This window comes from Poeciliopsis prolifica, unplaced genomic scaffold (assembly GCF_027474105.1).
Source record: "Poeciliopsis prolifica strain line A6 unplaced genomic scaffold, Auburn_PproV2 SCAFFOLD009, whole genome shotgun sequence".
Taxonomy (NCBI): Eukaryota; Metazoa; Chordata; class Actinopteri; order Cyprinodontiformes; family Poeciliidae; genus Poeciliopsis; species Poeciliopsis prolifica.
The window spans coordinates 9,219,791-9,241,857 of NW_026562384.1; the positions used below are offsets into that span (position 1 = coordinate 9,219,791).

General features: G+C 41.3%; 1 protein-coding gene across 1 annotated transcript; it reads right to left on the minus strand.

Annotated features, from left to right (window-relative positions):
* Window positions 1-4,989: 4,989 nt before the first annotated feature.
* ctbp1 (C-terminal binding protein 1) lies at window positions 4,990-21,965 on the minus strand. Its single transcript, XM_055034014.1, is given in 12 exon segments — window positions 4,990-8,245; window positions 8,329-8,446; window positions 9,429-9,530; window positions 9,533-9,555; window positions 9,650-9,780; window positions 11,300-11,514; window positions 11,619-11,825; window positions 11,921-12,065; window positions 12,183-12,337; window positions 16,541-16,685; window positions 18,760-18,805; window positions 21,667-21,965. Coding segments are annotated over 10 exon segments (1,347 nt in total). The 5' UTR covers window positions 16,602-16,685; window positions 18,760-18,805; window positions 21,667-21,965; the 3' UTR covers window positions 4,990-8,055.
* Between the last annotated feature and the right edge of the window lie 102 nt (window positions 21,966-22,067).

Here is a 22,067-nt window from a genome sequence, read left to right on the forward strand (position 1 = left end):
AATGATGACGAGCAGAAAAGGGAAGAAGGAAAAGCAGACTTATGGGTATCCGGTAACAATTTAGTTTTTATAACCTGCAGTCTAAAGGAGTCCGTTAAGTAGATATATTCCCCTCCATCTGTTTCTCCCTTCATTACGGACTTGATTCATCTTTTTGATTTGCATCCAGTCCTTCTGCATCCTTCACATAGTCAGTTCTGCTGCGGTGCAGGAAAACTCCCTGCTTCCGCTGGCTGATTGATAACGATGAGCTCAGCGAGCAGGCAGACTGGTATTTAGTTTCAAACAACAGTTTTGGATTGGACAGGTGTGCATGCGACACGTAAAATCACCTAAAGGGCAGATAGAGAGTGAGTGCTTCTGAAAACAGGAACTAATAATGGCTGCGATTATTGTAAAACACACACACACACACACACACACACACACACACACACACACGGGAGATTAGCATTAGGACACCAGACACAGCAGCAGATCTGCCAGGCTGACGCAAAACTCCAAGATAGATGGAAGTTTTCCTCTCGTCCTCATCAGTCAATCATGAGTTCGCGTCAGCGTTACTCCAGTGAGTGAAGTCAGAAGGGGGAAAGCCATGAGCTAATCACAGAACGCCTCCAGACAGACGCAGAGAAGAGAAGGGGGAAAAAAAGCAACATTAGAAAGAAATCAGGCATTCAGCTGAAGCTCACATTTATGCCATTTTTGGTAGAAATTTTCAACGGACAGCAGCATGTTCTGATCTGTCTAGATGGTACGGTGCCTCACAAAAGTACTCACACCCCTTAATGTTGTTATTTGAAACATTTTGTCACAAAGCGCCAGCTATATCCGTCCATCCACGCAGTGTGATGCTGCCTCACAGAGTGGCTTACATGGGTAAGACTTTCATTCAGCTATGTCCTTCTTCTTAACAGATTTGTGAAATTATACTTGTAATTTGCAGCAGTTCTTCCACCTGAGCTGTAGATCTCTGCATGTCCACACAGTCGGTTTGGGTGGATAGGAATATTGCCCTATTCATCTGTGCCTCTGACCTTTCTGCTGAGGTGTGTGAGGCCTTCCCAACACACTTAGGTCAACTAAATGATACAGATGTCGGCTCTCTTTACTGCTTACAAGACGTTTGAGGGCGACGAGTAGCATTAGATTTTCTACAGGCGGATCAGAGGAAAAGCGGGCGATCTGAACCGATCATAAAATCGCCTTCCGCACATGTGCATTTTCTTTTTGCACATTATGAGAATCATTCACGCACCTCCTTTCACAACCAAAACTATGCGCCGCTTTGTGATAGCCTGTGAAGCAAAACCCCAGTTAAAACACGCTGCAGTTTCTGGTTGCAAAAAACAAAAAGCTCTGCAGGTGTGAATGCTTTTACAAGTTGGTTTGTGTCTTTTGTTAAACCTCATGAACCTGTGGAGTTTGAGGAGCTATTCTCAGCTGCAGACCGTCAACAACCACAGTGCACGTTTACGGAGCGTTTGCCGCAGAAGTGGGTCAAATGGTGAAATCATTTCTGTAAACTCGGACGAGCTTCTCAGGCAGTTTAGAGATGATCTTAAGTGGCTAAGAGTCCATAAAAATCAGACGCAGATGTCTACAGATGGTCAGAGAGCTGAATACAGAGCCAATCATTTAAACAAGGATGTGAATCAGCCGCTTCCCGGTGCTCCGTGTAAACACAGTGATGGAAACCAGGTTGAACCCCAAACCCAGGATGCTAATGTACTTACAAGTGCACCCCAGAGACAAAAAGAGACTTCTTACACCAGACCACACATGCAATACCAATCATTTTTGCACCGTTTATCGACTACGATCAGAATTAAACCAGCAAAGAAACAAAAAAACAATCAATACAGATTAAATGAGCAGTTTAAGGGTATAATAAGATTGAAAACCAGGCTCTGAACGGGACGCGGCATTTGAGTCCTTTATAGGCTGTAATAATATTCGATCATTCCAGAGACAACCCAAGACAAATATTTATCCCGCTGCCTTCGGGTTGGTAGTACGATCCCTCTGAGCGGGATACTTTGTCTGCCTGGAGACTAATCCATCACATGGGCAAGTGTGCAAAAGCCTGCCATACACTACCACACACTTCCTGGTCTGTCAAGCTGCCCCCATTAAGGTTCAACGCTGTTATTTTTGTTGACTTTCTCATGCCAGAGTGAAGTTATTTCGGTTTTAAGGAAGAAAATGTGGAAACTAATACTTGCGGTTGAAAACACTTTGCTTCAGACGAATGGAAGAAATACTAGGCTGAACGAAAAAAGACTGTTGGCAATTAAAAGATATGCATTTCAAATTGGAAAGGCCTCAAGTGTTTGAATTTGATTTTTTTTTTTAAAGAAAAAGACACCATGTTGTATTAATGTTCTAACAAACACAGAATCAAACACTAAACACATTTAAAGTGTAAAAAAAAAAACTGTGAAAGAAGAAAAAAGGCAGACATCTGGAAACCAGCAGAAGCAAAAAACCACCTAGTTTTTCACCAAAATGTAATACACACTGACCCATTTTACAGAGCACTTATCTGAATTTACGGACTCTGAAGCGGTGTGGGAACCGAGGGATTTCACTGGTTTAACTGTGTTCTCCCAGAAGTGATGAGGCCTCGGTGTCTACTCCAACACTAAACGAACAAGCAAAAAAAGAAAATAAAATGAAATCTGGTGGTGCAGCGTGGCACCTGACAGAAGACGGGAACTTGAAGAAGGAGTTGAACGAAGTGTGTTTGAAGTGAGTCAAGTCCGGTAAAACCCGGCTATCATCCTGGGCCTCTTGCAACTTCTGAGAAGTGGACAAACAGGTGATTGTGTAATACGTCTGTAGCTACTTCAACCAAAACAGAGATCAAGGCTCCAGTATGTCATGACGTAAAGATCCAGGTACTTTTAGACAGAAGTGCTTCAACTTCTGGACTCATTATGTTAATCGGCTGGCTTTTCTTCAGGTGCTGTAGTGTAACCGTCTCACATCTATTCACAAATAGTCCCTTGCACTTGTAACCATACAACCATCAATGTATTTTATTTGGATTTCTTTTGTATTCAGTCCCCTTTCCCGCGATCACTCGAAATAAAGTTCAGCTTCACCAGTCGCAGTCAACAGCCTCTCAATTAGTAAACATTTATTATCTGCATAAAGTGGAGCGATGCCGACTCTGGAGGAGCAACACGTCTGCTGACATAAAAACAACGTCGACAGGAGAGGAATTGCTGCAGAAATGATTTGCAGTTCACCACAATCAGCGTAGGAGACGCAGCGAAGAAGGTGCTCCGGTCAGAGACGAAGATTGAACACAGCACCCGTTACCCGCATGCGGTGGTGGCAGCATCATGACATGGGGAGTCTTTTCTTTATCAGGACAGGGTATCAGAACTGACAGCATGGGAGGGCAGAGCAAAACTGGAAAAAAAAACATGTTTGAGGAAGCAAAAGATTTCAGACTGGGGTCAAGGCTCACTTTCCAGCAAGTAAAGAACCCTAAAACGCATTTCACGGTCCAGATTCAGATGCTTGAGATATTATCAGCCTTCTGACCTTGAGGTGTTTTATGACAAACAGCAGAAAAGCAAAAAAGGTGTGTGTGCATAGACTCCTGTGATAAAAGGGCAAAAATGTGCAATTTGAAAACACATTTAAAAAACAAAACCTTTTTTGAGGTAGAGTTGAGTGAGAATCTGAAACTAAAGTATCAATCTTAGCATGTCAATAAGACCAGAATGATACCAGTGTCAGTATTATTCAAATACTGGCTTCTTATCAATATTATTCATATTTTAGGTCAATCTGCAAATCCACCCACAGAGGTAAACTGAAATGGTTTAAGAGTAGAGGTCCTGATGTGGTCTTATTGAAATATCGGCTTCAACACACTTGAATCGTATAACCAATGAATTAAATCAGCCATTTGTCTCAGGAGTGTTTTCAAAGCTGTTCAGACACTGAAATCCAGGAAAGATTCAGACATAAATCTAAACCGGATTTAGATGCTTCTCTCTCTACATGGACCGACAGCTTGAGGACGCCACCACAGAGATGGTCGGTGGCGTAATTATTCCCCCTAAACATTTTAAATGTAGGTTAAAAATCTCACTTTTCGTCCCATCAGACCGGCGTGTCCCCCACACGACCTTTACAGTCTGCAAACCAGACTTCTCTCCACACGGCTTTCTTTTTGCCTCTCTTCCACAAATGCCAGTGTTACGACCAGGTCGGCCTCTCAGCAGTTTTTTCCCACCTCAGCTGCTGATCTGTGCAGCAACTCCGAGGGTATTATGGGGCTTCCGATTACTCTCTTCTTGCTCAACAGCCATGTTGGCAAGTACAGTCATGCCAATCCGCTGACCGCATTCGATTTTATGAAAGGGTGATTTAAAAGGGGCAGAATTCAAACGAGCCATAATCACAGAATATTTTTATTTTTACATTGAATGCAACACATGTTTTTACTTCTACTTTGCAATTATGCAGCACTTTATTGTTGGTACATCAGATTTAGGGCTGTAATAGAAAATTAATTGCCTGGCAATTTTAGTTTTGCAAGGCACTAAAATTGCCTCGGTGTCAATAACCGGGATAAAACAATCCTTGGGAATCAGTGAATAAATACCAACAATGCACTGCTGACTGTTTAAGAGAAGTCTCCTGGTTACATGCATGTGGAAGCAATTTTAAAGCCCATAATCCCCCACCGTCCCGTCTTCTAGCCCTATGGGCCTACGCAGCCGTCCTGGCAACGCATTGCTCCACATGAAGAGCTGCCAAACTGCGGTAAACAATTTTGTTTGTGGCAAAACTTTGCTAAACACAGCTTCACGTCCTCCGACCACAAAAGCAGTCTGCAACACACTAACCACTAATAATCAGGCAAGAAGCTGCTTTAAAAAAAACTGAATAAAACTCAAAAGTTTAAAGGTTCAGCAAGAAAAACTCTAGGATTTGGATAGCAGATAAAAACTTAGGCGCAAGATGTTTAATTTTTTAGGATTTTATTAAAATACGGTGTTGAGTTTACCATTGGAGGTTACCATCACAAACATGATTGTTTCTAATAAAAAAAGTAAACAAAAACAAAAAAATAAAGCTTAAGAGCCTAGTTACAGATTTTTTTTTTTCTGGTGTTTTTGTTTTTGCAGTCTGGTGAAAGAAAAGAATTAAAATAATTCACAATGAGAGTGATTGGAGGAGGGGGAGAAAAAAAATGTTCACATGTTGTAAAAATACATTTCCCAATTTCAACATCACACACAGTCACTTTCAAGCATTCATTCATTCCTGGTTAGATGGTTAGATGTCAGTGCCAAAGAGAAAAATAAAAAGACCAAAAAAAAAAAACGGTTCAGATCTGTGCACAGAACGAGGATCGAGAGTCTGTGAGGACGCAGGCGATCGGGGTCAACAGTCTGAGGGAGGAAAACCTCGGTGGGTGGGGGGCGAGGGTCAGGAGACGTGGGGCGACTGCTGGAGGATATGTGTGCATTTGAACCCTGAGAGAGAGAGGAGAGACAAGTGACCAACTCTCACCGAAACTACGACAGTGTCCGCTGCACCGTCCTGGTCGAGCGCAGTGGGCGAAGGTGGCGGTTTGGACTCGCATCCGAGACCAAACTGGATGCAAGACCGCATCCGGTTTCTCGTCAGCTGGCTATGACAAGAGCTGACTGGATCTGATTAAACCAAAACCAGCAGAATAAATGTGATCCATCTAAATGCAAAGTCGGTGCTCACACCGGAACGAGCGGTGCGTGCTTAAACAAGGCTAAATATGGTTCTTTAGTGGAACAGGAAATGCACGGCGCAGTAATTTCAGGCCTATATGGGGGATGAAAGGGAGTGAGGAGTTTTAAGTCAGAGGCCCCGGGGCCCCGCTGTCGTCTCCTGGCTTCACCTGCTGTGGTCGACTGTATTAAGGCAGTGAGTGGCTCCAATGGCAACTTTCTATACCAGCTACTGTAACAGGGAGAGAACGAGTAAGGCCCACAGGATATAAGCCAGAAACGACAAATTTAAGAGAAAGAAGAGGAAGGAGCGGGAGGTGGGGGGGAACAGGCAGGGATCTCGTTTTCTCTGAAATGTTTCAGTACAACATGCCGAACACGGAGAGCTAATCCTTTAAAAACAAAAAAAAAAAAATTGTTTTAACAACAGTTCACTGCTGGACTGGAAAATATATATCATCACCAACTGGAGATTTTAAGATTATAATCCAAACTATTGGGTTACTTTTCTTTTTTTTGTTTTTTGTTTTGTTATTTAAAAATATATACTTATCACATGACAGAGGAGCCACCTGTTGCTCATAGACTCTGAGGGGGACAAACTGTACATCACTGGAAACGGACTACGACTGAAGAAAAGAAGGAGAAACACTTCGATGGACAGGGAGAGAGGGTTAGGGGAAAGTCCCCCGTATAAATGACTTCACATGCACTATAGACAGCAGCTTGATGAGAAAGAGGGGCAAACGCAACGCAAGTATGCACTACCACCGTCCTAATCCACGTTATTTCACTTCATCGGCCAATTTTTGCATCACTTTTACAAAGCCGGAAGTCTGACAATTGTGCTAAGCTGAGTGAAAAAGGCAAACAGATGCACGCTGTTGGTGACGCCTGAGTAGTTTTCAAATTTATTTTGACTGGGCTTTTTTGTTGTTGTTTTATCTCCGTTTAATTTCATCATGACTGCTACAATTTCGTCTAGAAAATCTGTACAAAAACAGAAAAAAAAAGAGACAAAAAAAAAAAAAAGAAGGGTATGCACGGTACATTCAATATCTGTTAATGAGGTACTAGAAAGGTGTTCCCTTCACACCAGGGCAACAGCGTTTTAAGAGTTAACTGTAAGGGACGACTCCTTTGGAACGACAACAACAGAGTGAGGGAGCAAACACTCACTCTCTCACACACACACACACATAAACACACACACACCACTTTCTTGAAGATGCAAGCATGCAGGAACGCTATCCGTCGTTTGCTCCTGCAGGAAATCTGACCCATACTGTCCTGTCACACCTGAAGGGACTGGTGGATGCGAACTGGTGCGTGTGAGTGTGCTGGGGGAGCCATGATACGAGAGGAGGATGAGGATGTGCAGGGAGGTGAAATCTTAGCAAATTTTATGTCAGTTTCTCTGCGTTTGTTACGTTGCATCACTTAAAGTAGCATTAATGATCTGTTACCGGGAGGCCAGATAGAGAGCGCCCTCTGCTGGCTTGATTTAGATTTCCTTTTGGGGACCAAAACCAAACGGATCCGTGTCCAACTGCTTGCTATAAACCTTTGAGTAAATAAGGGGAGAAAAGTCTAAAGAGGGGGGATTTCATTCTTTAAATGGTTTAACGCTATAGAGTTTCACAGTTAAGAGAGCTCCACACAGACTACATTATAAACCCTCTGCTGAGCAAGCTAATAATGCCAAGGAGGTTTAAAGGATGGAGGGTGGCTAGATTCTGACCGCCTCACTGTAATAAGCAATTTCCCCCAGTCATAATACGAGCAGATGGGGAACAGGAAAACAAAAATAAAAACAACAACAGAAGAAGAAGAAGAAGAGAGTAGTAACACGAGCCATTAATGTACAAAGTGGAGCTTCAACTGTTCTGTTCCTGCTGGAGGCAGCAGACTAAAGCCTCATGTCAGAAAAAGCAAAACAGCAACACCAAGAACCACAAAAGATCAACTTTCCATTAAAACAACAGCCAGCTAAGGAAGTAAAACCAATCCAATAATTGAATCCTTGAGAACAGTTATTGCTGACATTGTTGGGGGTGGAAAGGTGTGAGGGTTGGTGCGTGAGATGAGGATGGAGGGATGTGGGGGTGATGGATTGGTGTAGATGGGTCACTCCTGGGCTGGTTGTCTGATCAGACGAAGGACCGGAGATCCAGGATGAGTCAGACTGGTGCTTCCCGTGCACCGGAGCGTCGCTTTGTGTCTGACCCTGGAAGGGGCGAGGTGAGGCGGAGGACGGGGAGAGGTTGACGGGGGTTTGGTTTCCAGAGATGACGGAATGTGCCAGAGCTGGCAGAGGGGGCTATTGGTCGGAGGGGAGGTCTCTGTCGCCTTCAGCCTTAGTGGGCTGCCCCGGGGACGGGGCATGAGGGGGGTGGGTGACAGGGGCGATGCCGTGCGCCAGGGTTCCTGAAACCAGGCTTTCCACGCCTGTGCCTGCTCCTGGCAGGCCCCCCGTTGCTGCTGCCACGCTGATCAGACCTGGGGGGAATCTGGAACAGAAGGAGGAGGATAGCTTGTTTCCCATCTGCCAACAGGGCCCCGTGTTGTCCTGGTCAGCATTCACTGCTCTCACCTGTAGGCAGCTCCATTAAGCTCTGGGTGAACAGTAGCTGGCTCCATGGTGGGCCACTGGGAGGCAGCCATCAGATACTCCTTATTCACACAGTTCTTCAGGCTGTCAGGGATACGACCTGGAGCAACATCACATACAGGGTTCCTAAATATTTCATATTTAAAATATTTTCCCATTATTTAATGTACTTTTCTGATTAGTAAAGTAATGTGGAATTTTAGAAAATGGAAAAAGCAAATGTGATCAGTTATCTTTTCCAGATCCAAACTTTTATAGGCTTTTCAAGACTGCAGAACCCTTCAGAAATAAATGATACTGGTCAGTAAGAACTGGTGTCTTAGATTTTAAAAAAGAATATATTGTCATAATGTATTAAATCACAATCACCAAAACATGAAAAATCCTTTTGCATAAAGTATCTGCCAGTGAAGTTGCACATTGCACTGAACCAAAATCGCAATATCAAATATTGATGGCAGTGTGATGAAAAATGTGAAGGGAGTTAAGAGTGATCAATAGTCATCGCAATTCAATTTCTTTCTGACATCGTTTCGCCTCAATTGCTCTGTTAGATCCCACAATTTATAGAGTTTAAAGAATGTGCTCCATAGAAAGTGATGGGAACAAACATCCTCAACGGAGCGTTCAACAACACCACCTAATCAGATTCACCCATCTTTGTATTTTTCTGTGGAGAATATCTAAACCATCTGAAAGAAAATGCAGCAACTCGATATGCTACTGGCTACTATTTGCAAAGCAGCAAATACTATTTGCCATTTGCTGCTTTGCAAATAGCAGATACTATTGTTCAAGAACACCATTTATTTTCCGAGCTGCTGATTGGCTGAACTCCGAAGAGGGAGAATAAGAAAGACTGTGGATGTTAGCTTCTATGGTAGAGCTACGAAGGTTTTCATTATGCATATTAGGTGTTTGGACGATTAAAATAGTCAGGTCTAAGTGTGTCTAGAAGGAATCTCAAGTATTTAAGGATTTTAGCTATTCTATTCTATAACCCCCATGAATATCAGGGGTCCTCTGTATACTTTTTTACATTTAAATGTTTTGTATGCTATCTAATCAACATGTCCACTCACCAGTGATGGCCCGGCGCACTTCTCTGGCTGCTTCTTCACGAGCCTCAACTGAAGCCTGCTCGCTGTACCAGGATGTGTGAGGGGTACAGATCAGGTTGGGGCATCCTTCAGGGGGCCCGTTGAAAAACTTGATGAAGAGTAAGAGATTGTTAACGCCTATTGATACTGTGTGTATAAGTAAGGCAGTAACTCAGGCTCTGGTCTTCATGCAGCGCTCTTACCTGAACGGTTCCGTCTCGTGCACGTCCAGGGCGGCTCCACGTATCCGGCCCTCCTTCAGGGCCTGAGCCAGAGCTTTCTCATCCACGAGCCCGCCTCTTGATGTGTTCACCAGGAACGCTCCTTGACGCATCTGTCAGAAGAGCAACAGATTTAAACTATCTGCAGCAAAACTCGTCATAAAGGCAGGGGGAAAAAAGACCCTGAAAAAGGTTTTGTCTAAACAGGACGAAGCAGGTGAATCTGTGGTAGTCTCACAGTAAAGCCATTATGCAGTTTTGCTGCTTTAATACCTGCAGCTGCAGTTTGAGTGGCTGCCAAGCAGGGATGAGTTAATTAGTTTTCTGCTCATGAACACAACTGGCGGTGTTTGTATGATATACACTCTGGTTTACTTGTAGGGCCTTGGAGACTAAACAGTCTGTTTAAATTTATCTGCTTTATATAATGGAAACACATAAACATCTAGTGTAAGATTAATTTCTATAATCTACAAATGACAACGTGTCTAAAGGTCCAAAAGCAATATTTAAATCATTATGAAAAACTGAAGTGGGTCTGAAATAGAAAAGGGAACTGAAAAAAAAAAAAACGAAATTTTTTATTTTTTTGATAAGAGCAGATTTCCCATGTCACAAATTTTCCTAAATCAATGAGTGTAAAATAATTGGATTTGGAGTTCCATCTATGCCCATACTGATATTAAAATAGCCTTTTTGAACTTCTAATAGAAAAGGAGTGGCAGGACTACATGACACATACCACAGAGAGTGAGTTAATAAAAATACATTCAGTATCAACAATCGCGTTAAGCTCTTCACACTTTATTCAAAAGAGCCTCTCGGGTCAAACAGTGTTGAAATGGCTAGGAGTTTCTTTTAATTACTTTCAACTCCAGTCAAATTCCTACAAATGAAATAAATTGGCAGACGATGTTATTCTTAGTTCTTATTAATAGAATATTATTTGACATTAAAAATACATTGCAGTAGCTTAAATTCTATGCAGATCCGTCCGTGATATCCCTGAGGGATCAGTTCTTGGACCTTCAAGGTTTGAAAAGCCTGACTTCCGCTTGTACTTTATGTAAACATACAAGCTTAAATCTAACAAAATATGATGCCAGAACTCATTTTTATACTAAGATGTTAATATGAGGATGGCAAAAACAAATAAAAATCTTTTTTGGATTTTTTAGACTCCAAAACTTTGGCCCTTTTTTGGTCTATTCTAGACAAAATGAAAAAACATGCACCCTCCAGAACGCTACACTCGCTCTGTTCAGTGGGTGTATGCGACAGTTAGGGGCGGTGACTCTTAAGATTGATAAGATAGGCCGAATTTTCAGTTCGAATCAGATGAAAGCCAGCAGGAATTTGGCATAGTTAGAAAAGAAGTTTGGGAGACGTGAAGTGGATTCAAACCGCAGAAGAAAATGAGCCTATAGCAGTGGAGGATGACCAAGAAGAAGAATGACTTCATCAGTAATTTTGATTTGATCTGTTGATATTGATTCTTTTAAATGCTAAAATAAGGATGTTCCCCGCTACTGTTTCTTTACTATCAGATCTCATTAATATGACACTTGAACATTAATGGAGTATTAAAAAGCCCATCCCAGTATGATGAGGAAGCAGTTTTGTACTGCGAACCTGTTTGATGGTGAAGTCGTTGATGAGGTGGTGGTTGTGCTCGTTGAGGCTACAGTGCAGGGACACGCAGTCAGAGTGTATGAGCAGGTCCTGCAGCGTGGCCATCCGTTGAAGGCCCAGCGAGCGCTCGACGCCATCAGGCAGGTATGGGTCATAAAAGATTACGCTAAATCCAAACGCCTTGGCTCTCAGGGCCACAGCCTGGCCAACACGTCCTAAAAACAGCAGGACCCGGTTAAGGTTGGGAACACATGATCTGACTCCGTGTCATTATGCTTCATTTGGTTTTATATTAACTCTGGGAACCATGTTCGCTCACCTAAGCCGATGATGCCCAACGTTTCTCCGCGGATTCGAGCAGCACCCCCAGCCACCTCCCTGATCTGCTCCACGCTGGAGGCCCGGGTCCCCTCTCTCAGGGCTTGGTGCATCCAGGTGACCCGCCTGTACAGGTTGAGAATCAGACATAGCGACGTGTCGGCCGTCTCTTCCACCGAGGCTGCCGGCACATTACAGACAGCGATGCCTGCATGATGGGTGAAGGAGGAGATGTTAGGCTCGCCTTGTTGTGCCGTAAAGCTGCTCGTGTCTGACATTATTCCGTAAACCTGATCATCTCACCGAGCTCAGCAGCTGCTTTGACGTCGACGTTGTCAAAGCCAGAGCCGATCCTGACAATAACCCGTAGGCCTTTGAACTTTTCCAAGTCATCTCTGGATAAAGTTATAGTGTGATACAGCAGAGCAGCCACAGCTTCATTTAACACCTGCAGAGGACAGATTTAAATTGTTCACCAAGTATTACAAAATCACTGTTTTAAGACAGGCAGTCAATATGTTTTCAGGTCATAAACCACTGATGTTGGTAGCTGATCTTGTTCTACCTTCTCATGTATCTCCTGTGTGGACTGAGCGTCGCAGAAAGCCACGGTCGCCACGTCTTTGAGGATGGGCATTTCCACAGTGCAGTCGCGTCCATCCAGCAGGGCCACCAGGGGCCGGGGGTGCATCGGCCCATTCAGGATGGGGGGTCGGATACCTGAGTTAATCAGAACCAGAAAGATGTTTATAGAGGAACAAAACTTCCAGGATCCACAAAACGTTGAAGTTAACATTTTGTGATAAATGAACTTGAAAGTAGAATACTGATATATTTGCATCTAAACAGTAAAATTAATATTTTAGTTCTGAATATTATTTAGCTATTTAAGTAATCATTTCTCAGCACAGCAGGACTTTTTATTTGGTCCGTTATCAAATCCAATGCTACACTGCTACAGCAAAGATGATTGGTTCCTCTCTGTTAACTTCAGATCCTTCAAGAGCTGATTGGTCAGCTGATTACAGTTAAAATTATTTCAAGAACTATGAAATAATTAAGCAAATACTACATCATATATGCCTTTGAGTTCCCTACTGTAGGCTTAAAAGGCCAAACACACCAAAGAACGAATGAATGAAAACAAGACTAAATCTTTCCAGGCTTCCATACAGTCTACGTCTTTTTAACAATACTAACACCTTATTAATCTGGACGGCATGTAACCACTTGTTTTTCAAAATGACTAAATAGACTTAAGGTTAATGAGTCAGTCTGCATTTTCCATGTCTGGCTTGCTCAATGTGATGAACAAAAAGAAAATCCCCCTGCACAAATAGCTGAATGCTTTACTCCTTAGAAAAACAGCGCATGACTCTCTTTTTCCAAACACCAACACAGAGGAAAATGTATGACTGCATGTATGTGTTGATGTGATTTAAGGTTACGAAGTTACGTGTAACCAAATCTTCAATGGGGCATCCAGGAATCCGCTCGTCTTTGCAGTGAACATCTGGGTTGAAGAGTCTTTGCGTAGAGGAAAGATGAGACTCGGGTCAATAAAGTCCAGTATCCAGGGTCCAGTATCGTTTCTGGGAACTGGACTGGGGTACCGTGTGACAGCAGACACACGAAAGAGCCCAGAAGGTAGCAGGAGAGGTGATGGTGTGCTACAACTGGGGGAGGGGGTGAAAAACTGATTGATGTCTGGAAGGAGATAGTGAGGGGGTTCATGAGTTTATAGTGGTGGGACGTGGGGGCTTGCAGGGGGGTCAGTTGTGACCTACATCTCATGTCTGGAAGAGCCACATCTTCCAGTTATTTTACCCTCTCTTCCCAGTATAAACACGCCACTTGGTGGCAAATCTCATCCGTAGTCACTCTCCATTCTGCCAACCGAAGCAGAGCTGCCAAAACAAATTAATGCTGCAATTCTGCCAACACACTGCAGAAACACTCATCACAAACTGTCTTTTTTCTTTTTTTTCTTTTACACCTCTTCCTGTTTCTGCTTCATACGAGATTATTTTCTGTGACCGTTATCTTGTCACTGCCGTGTGAGAGGTGTGCATTTCATTGGAGCTGGAGTGCGGTTTGCTGGAACGGTTTTATTTGGACAGAAGGCAGGACGCAGTGGCGAGACTGCTGGAGAAGAACAGGAGCTGGTAGCTGAGGCTGGAAATCAAGTATTCAGGGTTTCTGCACATTTTCCATTTCCGGGAATTCAGACTTTCCCAGGCTTGGATTTTTAAACACCTCAGCCAGCTTTCAGGCTGCGTTGGATTCCAGGAACAAGCAAAGGACAAAGTGGCATTTAGGATGCCACTTTTGCCCAACACGAAATTCTGTAAAATTGTTCACAAGTCGCATTTCATCGCTTTCATCATGGTCAACCATGACACATGTGAAGCTTCTTTAGATTACGTGAACAAACGCCTGATGTGATCCATAACAATTTATTTTTTTGTTATTTGGAACTGAATTGTTCATCTCATTGTAACAACCATTAGAGCTTGAGCTCGTTTTATAGTGACTTGTTCTCTCAACTTGAAAAAACAGAACTTATCACATTGTCATATGAAGACAGGCCTCAGACTCATGTTCTAACGCTTTCATGATGCGATTATCAACTGGATCAAGATTATGTGATTTCAAGACATGTTATGACCCTAAAGATCTGGAGCTAAATTTAAAATGTATAGATCTCAAACTTGTATTGCTGTGATGACTTCCTTATACACTAAAAACTGAATGTGATATTTTATCATGTTATTTTAAAATACAAAGATCTTAAACTCATTTTGTGGCATGTATAATTTATCGTTTTTAGTCTTGAAATTTATTATATTGCTATCTCAATATATTACGGTCTCCAGCTCAATTTGTTATAACAGCTTAATTTTTTTATATGACATTAACAACAAATTAAATTACAATTGCAAGTCTCTAGTACTATGTCGGTAAACAGATTTCATAAACTCCTTTAAGTCATAACAGTTTCAGGATCTTAAAAAAGATTGAGCAATTAAGATTTGCTATGACATACTGTGTTAAACGATCTTAAGCTTGTTTTACTGAGATCACAGTTTGAAATAGAAATCTTAAGCTAGCTAGTCCTGAAACTGCATTTTCTTGAAATAACTGAAAATAATTAATAAGAAAATTGCTAATTTTGTGGAAAAATTTATCAAAATCTGGTTTTGAAAATAATGGAACAGGGGAAAGACAAATGTTTACTAGAAAGTGAGCCTTTCTAGTAAATTAAGCTCACGCAAGAATAAAAACGAAAGAGCAAAAATACAGGCCTGCATGTCCAATATGGTCACTGGATGTGCATACTAGTGGACTGTATTATTAGGTAGTGTGATTCACATTAACTGCAGATGGCTCAGAAACGCTACCATGCCAACTGCGAAACACACAACGCACAAAGGGACAATTGCCACGCAGAAAAACTTAAAGTGCTCCATCACAAAGAGCTCCTCAGAAAAAATATACAACCAAGTTGAGACTGCAGGGAAAGTAATTTGAGTAAAGGACACTGGTATACCCAAGGCCTACGAAGAACAAGCATGGCCAGACACACAATACAATTCATTCAGTGATTCATTCATTCTCCCTCTCTTTGCCTTTCTTCCCTCCACTCCCTCCTCCTGGTCGTATTTAGAGTAAGAGGAGGGGGGAGGGGCAGCAGACGATGATAATGCAGTAAGCAGCAGTACTCCACCCAGACGCTGCTAGACACACGCTTATTCAGTTCCTTCAACGGCTGCGACAGCACCAACCCACACTGAGCGTGAAAGAGAAACAGAACACGCACACGTTTCTGCGCCACACCCAAACCATACATAAATCTCTCCCACCCACCGACGCACAACACTCACAGATCTAAATGATTTTTTTTTTTTTTTTTAAATCGAAAACGCACGCAAAAATCAGAAAACACATGGGCAGTGGGCCTAACCTTGCATTGTGAAGTCTGTCAGCCTGTCTTCCTCTCTACGGTTCTTATTTTTCCTCCCTCTCTCCTGCCAGCCTGCTCTAGGCTGACTGGATCCCAGCTGTCATCCACGCCCAGCCCCTCCCCCACGGCCAGCCTCCAATCACAGGCGGCCCCATACAGACTCGGCCAACCAGCACTAACCTCATTAGCATAGCTGAAGCCCAGGCCTGGGGCGGTTTGGGCTGTTGTCATTTTTTAAAGAGACAGCTGGCCCGTTTCCCAGTAGCCTCGGCCGCAACCCTTCACCTTGTCCTCTCCCTCTCACAGGTCTCCAGAGACTCTCTCAGAGGGTTTCCTTCATTTTTGTGCGCAATTATGTCTGATTCACATCGCCGTTATACAACAGCTTAAAACAATCACAGATGGATGCGCATTACCATCCCTGAGTGCACGTTCTGGAAACGGAAAGTTTTAATTATTGTCTGACACCTTCACAATGAAGCAGAGCGCATAGCTTAAGATAAACACTTCATTACAAACGCCACACAAAAGGAAACTAATCAAGGTTGCAAAATTAGGTTGGGAGCACTGCACCCATCAATCAATTTTAGCTCAAAAACCGAAAGCAAACAAACATTTCCAAACAGTCAATATTCAAAACATAAAAGATAACTTTTTAAAAATGTAAGGAACGTGAAAAAAAAAAAAAGGAATTACTTTAAAGATTATTTTTAAAGTTAAAAGTAAAATCTTCACTTAGTTTGGGAAGGCTAATTTACAAGTGATGCAGCACCAGGATGGTTAAGTCAAGATTATTTGTAAAGCACATTTCAGCAACACAGCAACTCAAAGTGCTTGACATGATAAACAAGTGTAGTAAACAAGTGTTGTGGTTTGAGAACAATTGCAGCTACAACCAATTCTAAGATGTAAGCTACTTCATAAACCCTCCTGCTTTACATGCTGGCCTCCATTCTTACCTTCACAGATGCGGTCAAGTCTCTGCCGCTTGACGTGTTTGGTTTTGTCCATCAGAGCCATAGACCAAGGAGTCTTAACCTGGGACAGCGAAAAACAAGTCTGGGAGCTGGAGGAGGCTCTTGAGTGACGTCCACCGAGTATCACCTACAGGTACACACAGATAAAAGAGAAGGAGAGTTCACTTACTAGGAAACTTTGAGCATTAAACATACAAGCCGATAGGAATGTAATCTATGCCTATCAGTTTGATGGGAGTTTTTCAGACGGAGTAGTGGTCGTTTGTTGGACTTCAGGCCATTTTTTTCCCAGCAGTTTCTAAGACATCCTGGAAGTTTTATGACAAAATTTTTACCTCCAATTGACCAGCTCATGAACTAACTCTGACATTCACTTCCAATTTGGCAGTGAAGGGCAAATTTTTTACTGCTTTGTTGACATTTTGCTTGGCATCTTAACAAGACCCAGATAAACAACCACCAATATAAAATTTTGATCCTGAAGGGTCTAAGGCTATGTTTATGAGACCGTTGTCAAGAAACTCCTGATATATTTGATTGCGGAAATTTTCAACATTTAAAATGTGCCACTGTGTCTTGACTAGTCTGTAAAGACACCTCGAATCCACTGTAGTTGTCATGCGAAGACACTATAAGGCACTGTAATTTTAGCATGTTGTCCATACGCGCATGCGCTTAGACCCTTAACCTCCACTTCATCCTGCAGCTGTGCTTTCCGTGAATGTGCTTTCACACCAGCAGAGTGCTTCACACCTCCGCAGGGGGTGTTCCCAAAAGTTACACTCTCAGACCAGGCTTCAAAAAGTTCCGTCGTTAAAGACTCCAATCACTAGAGACGTGTAAACGAGTGGCTGGATGGCAACAAAAATGTTCTGGTTCCCTGAAAAGCAGCTCTATGTGAATGGGGCCAAAAGAAGCCAAACTAGATTTTTGTGATGAGTATTTGTAGATTAATTCTGTCAGAAATCAAAATGATAAATGAGCGGAATGAAGTTATGGCAAATTAGAGGTGAAGGATCTGATTTAAATATAAACTTTGTTAAAGTAATAAACAAATCAACTAATCCTAAAAAAAAAATAAAATAAAAAAATAGGCAAATGGATAGGGAATAAAGTCAGTAGACCCTGTATCAAAGCTTGAAAAATGATTAAATCAAAGTTTTTTCCAAACTTCACAAGACTGCATAAGAATCCTATAAAGCTAATTGTTTTGCAAAGCTACTTTCAGATGCTGTCACAAAAGAGTGACACCATGAACCGACATCCTGAGAAATAACATCGGCATTATATCTCACTGGTACATGGTTTTCTGTATACTTGTATATACAAATCGGCTACAGATCAGTAGAAATGTATTTAAATAAAAGACACTGCTGAATTGTGGGAAGCAGCCCTGTAATAGGTGGGAATCAGTTGACAGAATCTTCTTTTTTTGTTACATGTTTGAGCTTGTTAAGAAGGTGGAGTAATAATGGTTTCTAAGCTGCCAAAGTTAAATTGTGCTCTCAGTACCAAGTTTGGCCTTCAAATGGAGGAAAAACAAATACAAATGTTCCCCTCACATTTGTGTAAAGTTTTTGTTGCCGACTTATTGTTGTGCCACAAAAAGAAGAAAACCTAGGAGAAAAAGAAACAAACAAAAAAAACATCCAGCATAAAGTGCTCCTTTCCTATTTAAAGGTTGGTGCTGAAATAGGCTTTAGCGGTGCACCTAAAAGTAGCACAAAAAAATCAGAGTTAAGAAAGAGGAGTGTTTGATATCACTGTCATAATAAATTAGAAGTCGTTGGATTCCTCTGGAAAGCAGATTGGATTGGGATAACTTGGACTGATATTCATCAAATTTGGAGTAAATTCGATTTCGACGCCATTATAGTTGTACGCCAGAGCAGTTTGCCTTGCAAAGAGCTTTTGGATGGCATTTGTTGATGATGGGCATTCTGTAAACAAGCTGAATTCAGCAAATGTTTATTTTTTTACCGAATCAATCACACCTCCCTTGTGCATCCTTTTAGTCAACAATACTCCACTCTGCGTAGATTTATGTGACATAAAAACAAAAACAAGATAATAAACATTTAAGGTTCAGCCATTAAATTAAGTTGACCATGAAATCCAAGTAAACGAGCAGATATAAAAATGCATAAAAGAGTCAAAGAAAACAGGACAAAAAAAAATAATAATAAAAGATACCAACTCACCTGGAAAATGTCTTGTGTGCCAAGAAGGTTGACAACTTAGCTTAAACTGTAAACGGGGAAAAGATAAACAAACATTAACGTTTTGTAGTCATGTTTCACACTGTATGTTATGCAACTAACCTTTATTGTATCAACATTTTTTCCCCCAAATGCAAAGTGCAGCAATACATGATTTAAACATGGACAAAATAAAGCAATAATACAACAAAACTCTTTTAATCGCCATCAAATTTATAAACGAGCATGTTAAAGATGATATTTCGGAGTAACATTAAAATGGCTTCACATATTATTCAGTGTGCCTTTGTTACAAAAAATAAAATGAATCGCTCAAGTGAGTCATTTATTCTTAGCCAGGTAATCTAAGAATAAAGATTACTTGGCTAAGATACAGAATTGTGCATGCTTAAATTTGTATGCAAAATGATCAAGTTTTCACCTGCAGATAACAACTTCCTGTTCTCTTTCTGGTCTTATCTACAGTGTAGGAGAACATAATCTTAAATAAAAGAGAGAGAAAACTGCCCTATAGATTCTTTGATATGATGGCGGTACTAACTGCAATTTAAATTTTCTCAATTTGTGCATTAACGCATATGTCCATCACCTTTGTTTGATTTTAGCAAATAAAAAAAAGAGCATTACAATATATGGTCACTTCACAATAAAAGTAACTTTTTATATGAAGAATTGGATCACACACAGCGCCATCTCTTTACTTTTTACCTCAGTAAACTTCCTTGTAATCTCCTGATTAAGGTGGTGTGATCAAGTAGCAATTTTTTGCCAATATTCGCTTTGTTTACTTCCTTGTCCTATGGGTCAAAAATGACCCATCCTAACAAAAGTCCCAAAACAGTTTTCTTAAACACAGTTAAGGTTTATTATTGTAATTATATAAATGTGGATTAATTAGACTGAAAGAGAACAAAAAGTCAACAATTTTGAGTTTTTTAGTCAAAAGTTCATTCCTGAATATTTTTTTTAGTAAGTGAATTATCAAAATACCTCTCGTAACACGAGAAAACAAAATGTTGCTTGATTTTGTGAACAATTTAACATCAGCTCTTATCCCATAATTATATGAGATGTTCAACACAAAAACATCTTCACAACTTAAGGTGTTGAACATAAGATGAAGAACATCTTCACAAGATGATGTTCATCTCATGAAGAGGTCCTTATGCTGAACATCCTCAATAGAAGATAAAGAACATTTTCTGTTCAACGTAAGGTGTTGAACATCTTCAACGTAAAACAAAGATCATCCTATCCTTCCTCCCCCAGGTTGGAGATAAGATGAAGAACATTCCACGCTGAACACAAAATGTTCAACACGAGATGTTCAAGGAAATCTCCATAGCATGAAGATGTTCTTCACTATATGAAGACACTCTTAGGTTGAACATCTTCAGCACAAGAATTTGTTCAATTTCTTATGCTGAAAATTTCATATTGGACAATATGTGCAAACATACAACGTAGGACCAGTTGGGCAGTGAAACATCTACTCCTGGCGTCAGCAAGGAATCAACTAGCGGTATTCAGGTACAGCTATATTGATATCCTCTATACCTGCTTTGTTTTTATTATATCTCAGAATGTTTTTTGTTGTGTTTGGGAACTTATATGACGTGGGAGGTTAGCTGCAGATTGAGAATGCAGATGCAGGTCAAATGCAATTTCAATACGCACATCAATCCAATTTCTTTGATATGTGTGCGTACAGTGTGTGTGTGTGTGTGTGTGTGTGTGTGTGTGTGTGTGTGTGTGTGTAGGAGCGAGTTTGTGGCCTTTGAACTCTTTCTGGTGTTTAAATGCTTTTATAATTCACAGGTCAGAAATGACCCATAAGACAATCCTTGTGCCTTGGTGGTGTACATTGTAGCCCACATCGAAATATAAACAAAAACAAAGTATCACTTTTTCTAATGACGGGATCAATTTAGGAAAAGTCATAAAATTTCAAGTTGGAAAAAGATCGTTTAGGATATTTTTTCTTCTACAGCTAAATATGCCAGTGGGTCACTTTTGACCCGCAAGACAACACAAGGGTTAAGTGTTTTTGGCCTCCTGTTCTTTACTGTTAAAACCTACATAAACTTTCTAACTTGGTGCAACTTTACTTAAAGTGGAAGCAGATGTGCATTCTGGCACTAGCCGAAATTTAGATGAAACAAGAAGATAGTGATAATGAGCGGATACGTTTGTGCACGACTTCTGCTAAAATTTCTACTGATAAGGTACCGTTAACCAAGTAGTTAGCTGACGAAGCTAGTTAGCTTGTTTCTCCTCTTTCAATCAGCGGGGTAATTCTAATGAATGGTAGAGATATGTATTTAGTCATAGTTCAAGTTATTTTACAATTTCTAAAAGTTATGTGTGAATATTCTTTTACCCCAGTGTGCCCACTGTAGCTTGCAGGCCAAATACAAACTTCTGAATCGCTATCTAAGTTAACTCAATACATAGCACGGGAGCTAGCTGCCCGCTAATCCAAACACAAACACTCCAGTACTACAAGTGGCTAACATTCACAAAGAGCCAAAAAACTTTCTAAAGTACTGAATAAATTAAGTATTCCGTGTCATATTGCTACCATCGAGTTCATAAAAATAAGTATTTTTCTTGTGACGACATATGTGGGGCGTTTAAGTGCTGCTAGCGTTAGCTAGCCATCGCCGTTAAGTGTGGTGTGGCTGGGTCTGTGGGAGAGATGCAGGCGGAGGGGGAGCCCATTTCGTCCGATTTGTTATCAGCGAGTGGCGCTACAATGTGAAATGTGTGACCCAGAAGCTGAGCAAATCCTCCCGTTTGCGAGGCGATTCAAACCGCCGCGAAAGCGAGCACAACTTATCGTACTTTGCCGCTAGCGCGCGAGTTGTGAGAAAAACGGCAGTTATTTACCCCAGATCAACTCTTTCAGGAGTGCGGAGACAGTGTGCGTCCGTCGGTGGTGTTCCCTCTCTCCCGATCGCCATGAAATTAGACAAAAGAGGAAGTGGCTTGTTGATGAGGGGGTCAGACTGTCTGTTTTTTTTAAAAAAGCGGCCGTCTGCTCGAAGGAGCGCCCTCACCTTCCACGGCGGAGCGACCAAAAACAAAAAGAACAAGAAAAAGAAAAAAAAAAGTAAGACAAGTTAGCAAAGACTGCTCTGGTGTACTTAATAGGCCTTTTAACATGTTTCAGTGAATTTTACAACTACAAATTTACACTTTTTCCACAAAAGTATATGCAAAATAAAAAAAAAAAAATTTAAAAGTATAATTTTTTGGCATAATACATAAATCATTCTTATAATAAATAA